General features: G+C 40.0%; 1 protein-coding gene across 3 annotated transcripts in view; it reads right to left on the reverse strand.

The window, feature by feature from the left end:
- The window catches only part of LOC121896885 (protein MTSS 2-like), a 77,889-nt gene that overhangs the window by 38,323 nt on the left and 22,295 nt on the right, over positions 1 to 17,271 (reverse strand). For all 3 annotated transcript variants that reach the window (XM_042410959.1, XM_042410966.1, XM_042410953.1), the window contains exons 2-3: positions 17,181 to 17,242; positions 16,590 to 16,663 (exon numbers count right to left, since the gene is read on the reverse strand). In XM_042410959.1, coding sequence (XP_042266893.1) covers positions 16,590 to 16,663; positions 17,181 to 17,242 — 136 coding nt within the window. The remainder of the gene's footprint in view (positions 1 to 16,589; positions 16,664 to 17,180; positions 17,243 to 17,271) is intronic.

The following is a 17,271-nucleotide window of genomic DNA, read 5'->3' on the forward strand; positions in this document are numbered from 1 at the left end:
GAATGATGAAGATTAAGCAGTCAAGTCAACTGCTCCATCTTTCTGCACCATGCACCTAAAGAACTCACATTTTCCACGAAGCCCTCAGGATCAATGCTTATCATGGCTTCCTCACACGCTGGTTTGCATGTAGAGCACATCCAGAGGTTTGAAAACATGACTAACATACATGATCAGGCCCTGCGTGGAAAGGTGTTTGGAATTCACTGCTCATCCACCCCTCATGTCACTGATTCCACACTGCTACACAGCACAAACATGCATTTCCCTCGACACACCTACTGACACATAGCATCACATATGCTAGAGTGCATGTGCAATATGGACACACATTCTCAAACTATTTTACAGCATTCACATGTTAACATGCACAATGGTAACTGTGCATTTTACAGATGGTATTCACTGTAACATGCAGCGTGCCATCTGCACGGACGCATCATATGAGCTGCTTGAGGGCAAGATGTACATCACACACACACACACACACACACAGATATAAGTGAGGTGGTATGTATGTCTGGGTGTGTCAGCATCACAGAATGAGGATTATACACACACATATCCTCATGAGTGGATATTAGCTCTTCTTGAAATGTGGGTTTAATCTTACACTAACACATCCCTCTGTGTCTGACAAACCAAAACACACACACACATACAATTTACATTATCAGGTGGATATAAACTACTAAATGCCACCAATTACAGCAATCCTTTGTTATCTTTAATGTGATGCTTGAATGCATTGTTGTATTCTGGTGGTATGATTTATTTATATAATTTATGGGTTTCCAACATCTATAGCCCTTTTCAAAGATGCAGGCCTTTACATGAATCTGATGGCAATTGAACATGTCAGTTGTGTGAATAAGTGCCTGAGTCACTTTTACATAAAAGTCACAAAAGCAATCTTACTATGTTGAACCTACTGTCGTAACATTTTGCTAAATCTCTCAGCACAAGTTTGAACTGAATGTCATTACCACACCAACACAGAGGGAGACATTAAATGTGTCTTGTTGCACCTTTTAAGATCACTGTAAAACATTTATTATCTCAACCATCATCTTGTATGCACAAAAATAATAAAATCTGTTTAATACTGCTATAAACACTGTGAAATTTCACAGCCCACATGATCCAATTTTAAGTTCTTAAGGAGATTCTTCTCATATCAGATCGGTCTATAATCCCCTCATAGTGCAACTGGAGCAGAAGAGGTTAAAAAAACACACAATAATAATCTGACCACTACTCTCTCCCTATATTGTCATTCATGCATGTGCATGTTGGACTTCATAAAACAGGCAGGAGAATTACTAATTTACTCATTTTTAATCAATCACAGAAATATATTTAGGTAATTTATTTATTCCTTTATTTACCTATTTCCTGTGTCACTTTTGGGGTCCCCTTATCTAATAATGCCAGGACTAGACTACTAGGGGTGTGCCTGCACAAAGCACAAATAGTGGGGTTTTTATGAATTATTTGTTTTCAGGGGGAAAAAAAACAAAAAAACATGTCAAATACCAGCGCATAGGTTGGTTACATCACTATCTCAGTCTCTGTCCTCTGCTCCACTGGAACGTCTGTCAGCAGGTCTCAATGAGGGGAGTCACATCCACCTGGTACATGACGCACATTTCCTAATTTGGACATCACTCTCGGAGTTGGGGATGTTCCCCGGAGATAAAGCCTTCTGACACACACTTCATGAACAAGCTTCAGGAACATTTATTGTAACACTTTAATTTTCTAAAATTAAAAGCTTAATAAAATCAAAGACAGGATTTTTAAGCGTCTTTCCACCTTTACTTGAATACAAATACTGATAAAAATACAAATACTAGGCTTTCTGCACATCCCCACAGACTACACAATATTTTGTCTTTCACGATGGTCACCATGTCAGATCAGGCAATCGTAGTGCTATAAATTCTTGCCATGCCTTGGTCAGGAGACTGGCAACACTACAAGTATGACCCTGACCAATCATCATTCACGACCTTGCACAAGTTCATAGGTTGTTGGGGAGGAGGGTCGAGAAATTGTCACTCATGGCTACAGAAGCGTTATGTGTGATGCTGGCAGTCTTATGTTCCAAAAAGAAAAAGGAAAAATGATTGTGGACCTGTTCCTGGGTGTCACATAGAGGACAGTATGGTATGTCCTTCAAAGAGAACTTAAGATGATGGATGTTAACATGTCAAGAACATTACATAAAGCTACCAGGTTTGCTATATGTAAACAGAAGGTCTCGTGAAGGAAAAAATGATTGGGTTTTGGGAATAATATGCTCTGGTAAATGAAGATATAAAGGTGTATTTTAATGTCAGCTGGTTTTACAATCACTATAACTGAAGTGCTCTCTGATGCAAATATGTAAACACTGACACAGAAAGTCAAAGTCTATGTCTGGCTGAGCTGAGCTGCATTTAGTGTCTCAGACAGCGGCAGAGCAGCGGCTCATCTTGTGCATCAGGTGCCAGATATCACGCAAGCACATTCGTTAAACGTTCTGTCATGTCTGAATAAAGCTGTAAGAAATGTTAACATGGAAGATACTTGCAGTATGTCTGAATGATAAAGAGGCATCACTTTAACAGAAACAGTAGATGAAGCCATGTTCAAGGACTTATAATTGTTATAATGCTGCTTTCTTGGCCAGGTCTTTCTGAAAAGAAAATAATTATCCACTTGGTGTGATCAAATGAAAGAAAATGAATTGAAAATTGCCAACAATGCTGAGCTTCTGAATCAATTTCTGATCAATTGTCTGAGGCCTCCTCTAAAATAATTAAAATGTGAATGATACACAACCATTTCAATTGTTAATTAAACATTAGAATGAATTACATAACTGACATAATGACATAACTATGCATATACTGTAGTGGAATAACCAATCTGAGCTGTGCTGTCAGACCAGAGTTAGGCTGTGCTGTGCTGAGTCACACACTGCAGTGGTCTAAATATAGCATTGTGGGTAACGTAGTCTGGGCATCATGTATGCCCCTCTGCCTCTCTGCGCACTCCTGACCCCCATAGATAAAACATTAAAGAACCGGATAGCAGGAAAACGATGGGTCACGACTCTCACAGTGACACTGATTTTGACAGACAGACGATGTAAAACACAAACTGTACAGCAAAGTCAGGGAATCATCAAATAAGCCCTCTCTGTGTAACTCTCAGACACGCACACACACACACGGTCAGGAGGTGATGGAGTGTCTCTGGGAACGCTTTAGTTTCGAGCAGACTGGCTGGCAGCAGGTCAGGTAGCTGTGGGAAACACTGCTCTGCTGTTACTGCTAATGTCCTTCTCAAACTCTCCCTCTCTAATAATGCATCCATCTAGCTTCCAGCGATTTTCAAGAGAACTGTTGACATACCAAAACAAATAAGGTGTAACTTAGGAGCGTTCCCATCAGCTGGTTGTTCTCTTCATAGTCTACTTTGATAGCTTGTTTGGAGTTAAATATAGCTATTTACCATCTTTCTCTGGCTGAAATCATTGTAATTAATGTGACTGACTTGCTCCTCTGTCCTCCATGCATGCCCAGTAGGAGAATTACCCATTTTAGTGTTTTAAGGTGGACAGAGATATTAACAGAAACGAGCTGAAACTCCTGCTGTGGACACAATACCGAGCAAAAACAGTGTTTTAGAATTTAGCCAGCTTAATGTAGACGTAGTCTCAGTTTCAGGGTCCTGGTATTGTGCGTGCTGGCTCACTGTCACACAGTCATGGCTTACTGGGACACTTGAATTGAACAGAGCCATCATTAATGTTAGTAGTAACACCCGTGCTTTTCCTACTATAACAAGTCAAAATGTCTGCTGTGAAAAAGGGCTGTTGTAATTCAAACACCTCTGAGTTTTGGACTGTTGATTCAACAAAACAAGTAATGTAAAGACATCAACAACATCAGCATTCGGGTTCTGAGAACTTGTCAACAGCATTTTTCATGATTTATTTATTGTTTTACATTTTACTGACAAAATTCATGGATTAATCTGAAAAGTATTTGACAAATTCATTTATAAGAATCATTTTAAGGTTAGAGAGGGGACTGATGTTAGGCATGCAGTTCTGATCGTTACGGTCAGGGTTTACAGATTGATGTAGTGTGTGGAGGGTCCTCAGAAGGATAGCAGTATAAGGGTGTGTGTGTGTGTGTGTGTCTGTGTGTGTTTATAGCTGAGCCAGCAGCAGCCAAACCAGTTATCACGCCTGGCTGATGGCTGTTAATGCTGCGGATTAACACCTAACTCTCACTAACTCTGCACACACATGCACATACACAAATATACCCAGTTCTCCCTTACTTCTGTGCATGTTGCTTCACTAGTTTTTACAAATTTAGCAAGATTTAATAAATTTCAACTAATAAAACCCAAGAACATTTCCTGAATGCCTACATTGTCCTACATTTCCAAAAAAACAAATCTTAATGCTGAAGTAAACAGAATGTATAGGGGACATACACATATACACACTCCCTCTCACATACCGCTCCTCACTCATGCAGCCTCTTGTCTCATTAACAGGACTTGGCCTTGGAGCAGCAAGACTCACTGAGCCCAGCTTCCCATGCTTACTGAGTGAGTGCACTGCACTGTGTGCAAGTGTGTGTGTGTGCAACAGAGCATGTCTTGTGTTGTTGACCTCTGGGACAATACTGCACTGTGACATCAGGAAATGTCCTTAGAGGCCTGCCAACGTCTGAGAGATGGATGTAGGGGAGGAGGAGGGCAAAGGAGGAATGGGAATGATGGGAGGCAGGATTTGATGGGAGAAATGTGTTGGGAAGCGAGAGGGTGAAAAAGAGAGGAAGGAAGAGGAGAGGGGCATTTGGGGGTGAGTGATGAGGGTGGAGGAAGGACTGAAGAGTTGGATGAGTGAGAGAAAAGCTCCAATGGAAGAGGGAGAGAGAGAGAGAGCGAGACAGAGAGAGAGAAAGAGAGAGAGAAAAGGATGGGGGGCTGGAGGGAGGGAAATAGATGCACAGTGTGGCTGAGGCTTAATTAAAGACAATAATGTTGTTTTTGTAGCCCTCAACAACAACAGGCCTCTCAGCCATGGCCTACTTACAGGCGAGAAAGAGAGGGTGAGAAGGGAAAGAAAGAAAGAAAGAAAGAAAGAAAGAAAGAAAGAAAGAAAGAAAGAAAGAAAGAAAGGAGGGATTAAGGAGTTATGAAGAGTGAATGAACTGATGATATTTATGAGTATTGTGTGTGTATCCAAAGCCTGATATATCTTATTCCTCTGTGCCGTAGACCGCCGTTGTTGTCCAAAAACTATTAAAAACACATCAGTGAGCCACACCATCGCCCTGGGTGACATGTTCCTTCATTACGAAGGGTTTGAGCATGTGTGTTTGTTCAGACACAGCTCATCAAACTAATGGCAGCGATCATGTTTTCAGTCTCCGGAGAGTAGTTCTGTGTAAAGCAGAGGCCACTGCAGTGCTGTTTACAGAGCTTCACTAGCTTGCTGTGCTATATATCACAACTTCTTGACTATTTACTGAAGATCTTTGAGAAATGTACAATGTCTGGATCAGAGTCTGATCAATACGAGTATGAATATTCGTCTGATGCACTATAAGAAATGGAGGTATGTGATGTATTCATAGAAGCGTACTTATATAAGCCGTATTCAGAGGAGGAAATACAACAGAGAGAGACTGAGGGCAACAGCCCACACTAATGTTACCTTGGTCTTGGTCGTAAGCACTGGTGTAACTTTGGGGTGAACACTTGGATTCTTTATTGCCTCCAGCAGAACACACGATACAAAGGGAAAAAGTTTTTGTTGTATATATAATCATGTGGTCCGGACATTTCCACAACCAGGTACAGAGCACTTCATTTTCTAACACTTAACTCCTACAAGTTGAAAAGACATGTAAAAATGGCAATTGTTTACAATATAAACTATGTTGTTGTGGCGTCTTACACAGAACTACACACCGAAGACTGAAAACATGATTGCTGTTATTAGTCTTTGGAGACATTTCTGAACAAAGGACTGAGTAACCCAAATAATTATGATATTGGTTTGACTAGTTTGATCAGCCATCCTACAGTTTGGAGGTATTTACTGACCATAAACAGCTAGCTTAGCCCCAGTGACTTGGTTCACACACCCCCCCCAACCCTGAACAAAAAACCCAAGTAATTCCTGAATGTGACCTTACCTATGGGTAATGTTAGCAAGCCAGAAACCTCATGTTTCAAAAATGCTACATACAAACACATTACATATTTTTGTCCCTTAATACAATGAAACTCATGTGAGAGACAAATGCTGTTTACTACACTAAAGCAAAACAAAAAAAACAGTCTAATTGTGATTGTAGGTCATGATGGTTATTCAGCTGTCACAGTAAGGTTACTGTAAGGACAGTAACCAATTATTCCTCATACTAACCCAGTTTTGTATAATACAAAGCCCCAGTTTAACCACTTTGCTTGCATGATCAACTGTATCAGATCAAATGTATCGCCAGTTGACCGTGAATGGCATGCTATCTGTGAAATGCAATTAAGCCATCTTGCTCAGATTTCTCCTCTCCTCTTGGCAACAACATGGCTATTTTTTCTCTGCCACCACTTCCCTCTCTTTCTCACACACTCACTGTCTCTCCTTGTTGCCTGGCAACCATGCTCATAAATGTGATCCCACTTGTCTGCGATTGGCTGAAGGGACGGCAAATCCATGTCAGAGTCGGAGCGAGAAAAGAGGGAAGACACGCATGTATCACACATAGGAGGTATAAACTTTCATGAATATACGAAATTGCATGACCGAAAAAAAATTTTTTTTGAGTGTGCAACTTTACGCATGCTCTTCTGGGGCAATACCCAGTGCTCATTGTTCCCATTGCATGTTGTTTTAATAGACTGAACCATGTGTTTGTGTGTGTGCATGTGTGTGTTCACAATTGCTTGGCATGCTCTGTACAGTGCCTACATGTTTACACGCACACGCCTGTGAACTAATATGCACGCATGTTAGAATTGCATGTGTAGGGGTACAGTGGGAGTGTGTGTGTGAGAGAGAGAGGAGTGGTATTAACTAGCAGGTGGTCCTTGCAGGGGGGGGGTTGCCATGCTGCAAGCTGAATAGGGGAAACCGCTCTTGCTGAGCTGCATATGTGTGAGTGTGCCCTTGTGTGTGTGTGTGTGCCCATGTGTGTGTTTATGTGGGTAGCCGTATTAACTTAAGTGGCCTCACATCTGAGCGCTACCTCTCTTCCTCCCACCCAGGGAGTCATCAGTGCAGCCAGCATGGAGTGCCCTGCCGGGCAGCCTAGTTAATGAGGGAGTGTTGAATACTTTTTATTACAGTGAATGAACATACACACACACACACACAATACATACACACATACACACACTCAGCAAACAAGTTCAGCTTTGAAGCAAAGGCAACAAGCAGTAACTATTATTTCTTATATTGTGTTTAGTTGCAGAATCATTTTTTTCTTTTACCCCCACTGCAACAATAGCACCATCTCTCTCTTTCACACACACACTCACACTCACATTACTCTGCAGACACTTAGCTCAACGATTGCCAAGAAGGACTACTTAACTAATTTGAAAAAATAAAAATTCCAATTGATTGTGGCAGCTGTAACACATGAACACCATGTGTTGAGTTTGAGAATGAGTGAAAACTTATTAGCAAGTCAGTAGAGAAGTCTATGCAGTTCGCTAAAAGTAAAGGATAAACAGCTGAAATAGATGCAGTAACTAAGAATGTTGGATAAATGGTGAAATAGCTAAAAGTAGTTGATTAACAGTTGAAATTGTTAGCTAAAAGTATTTGATAAAAAATTCAAATAACTGAAAATAATGGATAAGTAGTCAGTCCTGTTAGCTAAAAATAATGGATAAATGGTTGAAATTATTAGCTAAAAATAATGGGTAAATGGTTAAAATAGTCTAAATTAACAGATAAACAGTTGAAATAGATACAGTGGCCAAAATGTTGCCAAAAAAAGATTTAGCCAAAAAATAGCCAAAAAAAGTTAGCTTAAAGTAGTAAACAGATAAACAGATAAAAAGGTTAGCTACCGTAAATAATGGATAAACAGGTGAAGAAGTTAGCTAAAAGTAACAGATTCACAGTTGAAATGGTAAGCTAAAAGTGAAAAGATAAAAGTGAAATAGTTAGAATAGTAAGCTAAAGTAAGAGATAAACAGTGAAATAGTTAGCTGAAAGTAACTGAACTAGTAATACCAATGTAAACTTGGCATTTGAACATGACAGGTACTAGGGTTAATCAGCCAGGGCTGTGGGGATACGTCTAAAAAAAACAAACAAGTTGGGAACCTCTGACCTAGCTGATGCTCGTATCCACAGTGACAGCACAGGCCTGTTGTTGAAGACTTCTTCACAATCCCTCACAACAGTCCTCTGTCCGTCCTCTGTTTTTATTGCTTTCTACACTCCATGCTCTCTCAAGCCTCTCTGTCTTTTCATAGTCATCCCTCCATTCCTCAGAGGCCTCAAACAATCCTCAACTGTTGGTCTGCATCATTTCACCACCATTTAAAACACATTAACTATCATTTCTCCACACAGCACCACTGTGCCTCGAATCAGGGTCTTTATTTACAGCAAATCAATGCACTCTTATTTGTTTTGTCAAGTTTTAAAAGTGCAGTGTCTAACAGTTTTAAACACCAATAAACAGTTGTCAAATTCCTACCTTGGTAAAATTACTGTAAATGCATGAGACCACAGCCAGAATCATTGACAGCCTCTATGTCACACCAGCAGTATTATTAGTGATAAATCCATCAACAGACATGCACCTCCCTAACAACAGGAACTGATCATACCACAAACATCCACCCGCACCCTCAGCTGTGCCAGCAGCTACTTCTTTCAGGCCCACAGTACCAAGCTCCGCACCATGAGGGATTGAGCCTTCTGCTCTGCAGCACCAATCTGGTGGAACAGCCTTCCTAACCATCTGAGGGCAGCACAGACCCTAGACTCTTTTATAAAAGTCCTAAAAACATTTCTATTCAGGAAAGCTTTTTTTTTTAAATCTTAACTCCTATTACTATTTTCTTTATGTTGTGTGTTCTGTGTTATTAATACTGTTGCACTTTGAGTTTCGCTTTGAATGAAAATTGCAGTACAAATTAAATGTATGATTATTATTATTAGTTTCGCCAAATCAAAACCACATTTCTCATAAACTCCATTGCTTCCTGTCCCCCAGCTCCTTTCCTTTGGCTTCACTGAAGATAAACATGTTGAAAATGAGTTTTCCAGCCTTGTTTCTCTCCCTCTGCAGTTGAGATAAACTTTTGCTCTATTTCTGCCCACTGTTTAGTGCTATAAAACAGAAACAAACATTCTTGTTCTTTTAATGAGTCAACAGAGATCATTTGCCATTTAGCAACTATATGGAGTATAATCAAAAAGGCATCAAGACAACTATGTGTATGAAGCAATGTGGCAAATGTGTTTGTTGATAATTGAGTACTTTTTAAACATGCCCTGCTTGAGGTCACTAGACTTTATTTTTGCAAACCAGTGTTCAAATTGCATCCAAACCTGTCAGAGAACATACTGTACTCTCACACTGCACCTCTTTATTTTGTTACCATCAGATAATGAAGTTTGATTTCAGCTCTTATATGCATCAGCGAATGCACACATGTATTAATAAGATTTATGACATTCATTATCAAACCTTGTATTCAGATGCAGGCAGGCAGCCTGGCAATAAAACTGCAAGACATTCTGTACCATGAGATGATGATCCTCATCATCTCTCAGACACACACATACACACATAGGTGGAGTGCGGCTTTATTGCTGTGCCTTGTGCCAAGTGTGCATAGTGAGAATCCTGGGATTGAACCAGGTTTTACTGGTGCAGAGAGTTTAGAGACCAAAGAAAGACAGAGAGAGAGTAAAGCGATGCATCATCATCATTATTATCATTATAGGAATAAAGAGAAAGGAGTTGATGAGTAAAACTGGTGGAGGTATGGTACACTAGTGATTTTCTTCAATATTAATCTCTTCAGAACACATCTCTATACTGGATCCTGCTTCTCAGAAATGATTCATCTTAGAAATTGAGACTACTGATATTCATTTTTACATATTTCCCCAAACAGCACTTAAAAGTGAGTGCTGCAATAAGATGAGGATAAAATAAAAATGAACAGTGATATTGCCAAAATTCAATCAAATTGTCATACAATCTTGACTGTGAAAGATATCATTGCTATCTGGGCGATGGCAACTTTACATGACAGAGGAGGAAGAGGGCGGTGACAGAAACTGGCAGACGTAAACAACAGAAGAATGCAGAAAATAATGGCCAGTGAGGTGCAAATCAACAATGTTATGAAGGTTTCCTAAAATAGTTTTATCAACTGAGGTTTCCACTCTCCAGTCTTTTGCCTGCAGGCCTAATTTGTTTATTTCCAGCCATACTTTATGCAGTAGTCAGTGACTCGTGTACTTTGGCTGATTTTCTGTTATTTATATACTGTTATGATGTTGGATATCTGTGTTAAACATGGTCTAAGTTCCAAATCTTGAAGTTGGCATATGTAGAAATGCTCCCTGCAAGTCAAAAGCCAGGGCTTCAACCTGCCCTGAACGCTTTGTAATGTTTTTTTTTTTCTTCAAACATTCCAGCAACCTGACGTTGGCTTGTTGCACATGTCAATAAACCGCTGTTCATTCCGTTGCCTTTGTTGCTAACGTTGTTGCTAAGGCTCTCCCATGTGTTTTTTCGTATTGTCCATTCTCACTCTCATATTTCGGAGCAGATTTCAGTTCAAACATGTATTTGAGAAGCTGACATTTTGAATAAAGAATAAGAAAAAGTAGTGAAATCCTACTACCATAGTTTGTTTCATGGTTTGTTGTCGTAGCCTCCTGAGCGGATGGAAGTCAGCTGTCACACAGCTTCTGGAAGCTAACCAATCAGAACAGAGTGGGCTCATCGGTAGGGCGGCCTTAAAGAGACAGGAGCTACGTAAAACAGCCTGTTTCAGACAGAGGCTGAACTGAGGGACTGAGTAAAGAGTCAGTATAAGATAAATAAGGAGTTTATTTTAACTGTAAATCATGCAAAGATATTCCAGTAGAGCCCCAGAATAAAAAATATAGACGTGTAAATTTGCATATTATATCTCCTTTGAACTAAAACCAAAATATCTATACTTTCACAGATAATGTGCCTGCTTCAGATTAATAAAAAAAAGGATCATCTGAATAGAGAGACAAAACCAAATTTGGGTCTAAATCTCCATTAAAACAGATAATAAACAAGTGTAAAACTACTGCAGCCAAATTTGGACACACTCTCTGTCATGCAGTTTTCCGCCTTTACACAGAGATTCCTCAAACATTTTCCTGCCAATATTGAAAACCTTAAAGTGAAGCATTGACTGTTTATATGACTAAATTTTGAAAGACTGCAAGAGACCGTCCCTCCCAAATAGACTAATGCTTCATGAGAACATGACTGTGTCCATATATGGGAAAGTGCCGCGTGTCTGTGTGTGTCTCCCTACTGATAATATGGCAAGGATGCAGAGGATGATGAACGTAAAACTGTGCCAAATAGACAGATTATTAAAGATAGGAAACATAGACAGAGGGCTCCTACACCAACACACATCAGGGATGCAGGTGTTTGTTTATGTGCTTTCATTTCACTGGTGTATGCTGTCACACACATACACACACACACACGCACCCACGCACACATAGAGAGAGCCAGTTCGCTCTGGGGAAAGTGTGTTGGGCTGTGAGAGAGGAGTGGAGAGCACATCTGAAAGTGCACTCAAATTCATCCCTCACCAGGGAATTCACAAACACTTGCACATTTCCTCCTGCTGGATTTCACCCACTCGCTAAATCTCTCTCTCTTTGACGCACACACAAATACACACCAATACAAACACAAGAAAAACTGTTTCTCTCACCCTCTCTGCTGCCTTCTTTAACTTTATCAGCTTCAGAGGCAAACTGAATATATCTGGTCCCTAAACATTAGAGAGCCAACAGAGAAACAAGGCCTGGCTGTGATCCAAGCAGGACAAAAGGACTAGTCCTACTTCTATGGGACTATTTCCTATTGGCCACCGTACACAATATGTGATGAGAGGATTGGCACCGCACCACACAGCACACTGCTGCTGAGGATTTTCTGACACCTATTCCCCACATTTTTGTTTTAGGAAGGAGGAAGAGCTCTCCTCTGAAAGTTTCTGCTGTTATTCATGTTTCATAGCTGGCGTTTAAGATGTCCTTTCATTCTTCCTCTCCATATCCTCATCTGACCCCTAGAAAGATGGTTAGAAAGATAAAGCGACATTAAACACAAATTACAGCAACCTGGTTTCCATCCAAGTTCTTTTTTTTTTGATGATGATGCATGAGGTTATAACATGGCTAATGGGCCATTCACATACTGTACCGACTCAAAATTTGGGACAGTAATAGTCTGCTGTTCATTGTGAATGAAAGCTGGCTTTGCAGCCCAGCATGCTGCCTGCTGAGCCAGAGACACTGAAAAGGTGCCCAGCTGCACTACAATAAAGAGTTGAGAAAGGCTGGGAAAAGGTGAGAGCCAATTATGCTCATTATGATTTCTGTGAAAACAGAAACACATGTGTTTTTACTACTCCACTCCACTATGTAAGGAAAAATCACAGCTTCCAACTTCCCAATTCTCTACTATGTGTATTTAACGAGCTACCGGGACTTAAAAACAATGTATGGAAACAAATCCCTGACATTATTGTAGCCTACACCGATAACTGTCCAGTCAAAGCAGAATATGTAAATGATGTGCTCAATGCATTACACACACAGATCTACAGATTCATGTTCATGAGAGGCCGGAGACTGCATGAGACTGCCTACTACTATCTGTAAATCTGAATGCACCTTAAGAGTCTACAGCCATGCTAGCGGCTCTGTACTTAGACACAGTGCTTTGAGTGAAATGCTAATGTCAGCATGCTAATGTGCTGATGTTTAGCAGATGCAAAGTTTACCATGTTCTTCATCTTAGTTTGCATGTTAGCATGCTAAGCTAATTAGCACTAGACACAAAGTACAGCTGAGGCTGATGAAAATGAATGTTCCACTAATATTCCCGTTTACAGGCAGAGGGATTTCAGGGATTCCCTCTGCGCCAGAGGGAACGGGAATCACAAGATCAGGCAGTGAAGCACATCCAGTACCTAGGTTTTCCCTTGATGTTTTCTATACTACTGTTTTTGGTGCATCACACCGTGTTGTCACTGTCAGTCAGGATAATAACCAATCCCCTCCATCCTTGTTGTGGAGAAGGTGCGCTCTGCTTTTCCAGTCCGCCCTTAACAGCTCTCCGCTCTCATTCCTCTCCTCTGCCTGCCTTCCTGCTCCAGCATATGTCATCTTGCCTGCGCAGGGGTGTGTTACACAACCAGCCCATCATGCATCTCTTGCAAACTGTTGGCTAGTTGGTTTGTTTATAACACACTGAGCTGACCGTAAACAGGCAAGAGGCTGTGTGTCGCAAACTGCAGTAAAAACCCCAGTTGAGAAACACATATTCCAAATGCCCTGCATACATGTCAAAGAATGCTCCTAAAACTTGAATAATATCAGCACATCCAACATGTCTTTATCAGAAAATGCTACATTCGGAATAAGGCCTAATTCGGAATATCCAAACAGAATAAGCTGTTTGCATGACCCGTATCAAACTCTGAGTATTATCATATTTGGAATAACAGTGTAATATTAGTATGCATATAAATGTAATCACTGACATCCCTAGAGCCACAATAGCAGCTAAAAACCTGAAGTCCCCAGTCTGCTAAAATATGGCACAAATTTGAATGGAAATTAGTTTGTCAAATAAGTAACGATACAAAGACATATAGTCAATATCAATACTATTATATAGTGGTTACACAGTGCCCTTGACCACTAAGACTTCCAGAAATATTCAACATTTAAATCAATGCAGCTGGTGAAAACACATACAAATGAAAGCATCAAAAATAGAAAATCACATAAAATTCAGTCGGTTGGATGTAAACAACCATTGTAGGCTCATAAATGAGAACGCTGGTACAAGAGCAGAGTACAGGATCATCAGTACCCTTTGGTGTACACACACACATACACACACACAGTAATAAGTGGCACATTGATATAGCGAATGGCAAGAAGACAGAGAGCATCATTATTGGTGCCGTCTCCTGCCTCCATCCATTTAACAAATCTATTAGAGAACATCACACACACTGAGAAAGAGCAGCAATTGTACAGCAATCTGACAAATGGACTCCAATAGGAATGACTCATCAGTCCAGAAAGTACAAAGAGGCTCTCATTCACAGTCTACATCTTCTTGCCAACATCATTTATGTTATGTTTTTGCCTGTGTGTGTGTGGCAGTGGCAGCGGCATGTGTAATGAGCTGACAGTGCTCGGTGATTTCCTGTCTGGCCTGTAAAAGCAGCACGAGTCTCTTCCTGTATCCTCCTCTATAGGAGCCCACCTGGGGCCACACACACACACACACACACACACACACACACACACACACATCATCATCACATACACTGTCTGGCAGCTGCACCTAATAAGTTGCAACAGGAGGAGAAATTCCCTCCACAACAGCTTCAGTTGTCTTCCTCATGTTCCCCCCGCCTTCAGTGGTAACATAATAGTGTTTGTCTGACCTTCTCAGCTCTCAGCCCACGCTCTATCAAAACTACTGCAGAGCTTTTAGCCTTCACATGGAATATCAAGAGTGTCAAGCCAAAAACAAAAAAACAACCCATTGACAACAATTCTATAAAGTTCACTGAGTTCTCTGGTTGAGTTAAGTGCAAGAAAAACATCGTATTGAGTTCTGCATTCAAAATATTTCAACTGGCTTTGCAATATGACTCAACATTTTGTACAAAATATGCTTATTATGTTGCTTGATACTGGGCTTTCATTAAAAATCAAACATTATATCAATGTATAGTGATGAATTTTGAATTATATAGATTTACACAGGTGACATATTAAAGGAAAAATTTGAATAAATGAGTGGAGAAACATAACGGATCCAGATGATCTTTGAATGATGATGTGAATCTTATGTTCGGCCTTCATAGATATCAGATCTCAGTCCAGCTGAACACCTTTGAGAGAGTTTGGAGCGACTTGTTAGACCGCACTCTTCGCTAGCATCAAACACAGCATCAAACGAGGGAATGTTTTTTGGAAGAATGTTGTTCATCCCTCCAGCAAAGTTTCAAACACTTGGATAATCTATGCCAAGGAGCACTGAAGTTGTTCTGGAAGCCCAACACCTTATAAGGTGTTTTCATCACAGGAGCTTTTCCATGTGACCAAGAACTTTTTGAGGACCTATGATGCAAAAAAACTTGCTGTTTATTAACCCCAGACATAAAGTTTTGTCATCAGCTAGTTAACAAAAATAAATATATGACTATTAAAAACTCTCTCTCCTTTTCCACCCCTGCACATCTCCTTTTCATCCATTCATTTCATCTATTCAGACATTAGATTCACGCAACAGTAAATACAAAGAACAACAAGATGACTCTGTTGTTGTTTACTCATGTGTGAAAACTGCGTTTCAAATGTCTACGTCATTCTGTAATCTGGTCTAATTTGCCTAATCTTCACAGTTCTTTAGATGTGGTATAAACACAAACAAGAATGTGAAAAGGGGACTTTAAGTCCCTGAGTTTAGTCATTCTGCTTCCATATTCCTGGAATCCTCTGGTCATAAAAGTGTACTCCTGAGACATATTTTTGTTTTTCTCTTTAATATGTCACCCATGAGGATTTTTAGAATTAATAAATTCCTAACTGATTGTCTATTATTGGCTTAACTATAAATTCCACTTGATTCTAAGATGTTTGAATTAGGTTCAAAATAGGTATGTTTGTTTCACTTCTTTTTATGTTTCGGAGGGGAAGACATAATTTTGATGTTTTGGATTTTTATGGTTCACTCATTGTCAGATTTAAAGATATGGCAGGCTGGTACATAATATCAACAAACACCAGCTTTAACCGAAAAACACTGCTATCTGCCTCCAAAACCCCATGTTGTTTGAAACACACTCAAATTCTTATTGCATCTACAAGGCTAACAAAACATTCCCGGCTTTTTGACACACATTGCTACAAAAATAGATTTTATCGATCTCTCCTATACTTCTGTCATTTTGGACTCTATAAAAACTGCAGTGCAACTCCTTTGAAGTTTGAGACAAACTGTACCTTAAATCTTCTGGAAACACTTTCATCAGTCAGAGGAGAATTTAGCAGGCCGGTTGATAACATCTCAAGGACATAATAAGATTCCTAATAGTGCTACCATGTGGAGACCAAACCAACACAACACTGGCAGAGGGACATATAATGCACATAGATAGCTAGGTTTCTGGGCCAGGAATTGGTAACACACACACACACACACACACACACACACACACACACACACAGACACACACACACACACACACACAGACACTTAATGTTTTCTTACCTCTGGTGTTGGTAGCCATGTCCGCCACCTTCTGAAAGGCATCCAGGAAGGCCACAGCAGCCAGAACAGTGGTTCTACATGGACAGAAAACATCACCTCAATTAAATTTTAAATTATGATTAAGCTTTTTTCACTGAGCATCTGCTTCAGTCTGATTTGCATATTGCTATTGCATATTGAATGTGACAATAGCAATGTGTTGGTGATTTCAATGAATTTGAAAGTAGCAGACTTGATCTCAGTGTTGGTACATCCAGCAAGGGCCCTGTTTACAGCTTACAGAAGAACAGTAACAAAGGCAGAATTTGTTATTTTCATTTAGTAATGTCATTTTTTAATTTAGATTTATGTAAATTAAGACTTTAATTAAAATCATGTATCACAGAGTTATTTACTCAATTTAGAGAGCAACAAAGCATAAAATTACAACATTTACTTGATGTCATATGCTGGTCTAAATGCTTTTACACAATCTGCCAACAAGAACATTTCATAGAGGTCACTGAACCTGTTACAGGTTTTTCACATTGGAAAGGCTAGATTCATTTATATATTTATGTCTTACTCAATTTCGTTCTCAGGGGAACTTACCGGAGTTGGGAATGGAGCTTGGTGGCCTTGGCGCTGAAGTCCTCCCACACAGGATAGGAGCACTGGCAACACACAGACAACAACACACATT

This window comes from Thunnus maccoyii, chromosome 1, assembly GCF_910596095.1.
Source record: "Thunnus maccoyii chromosome 1, fThuMac1.1, whole genome shotgun sequence".
In the NCBI taxonomy this organism is placed as follows: Eukaryota; Metazoa; Chordata; class Actinopteri; order Scombriformes; family Scombridae; genus Thunnus; species Thunnus maccoyii.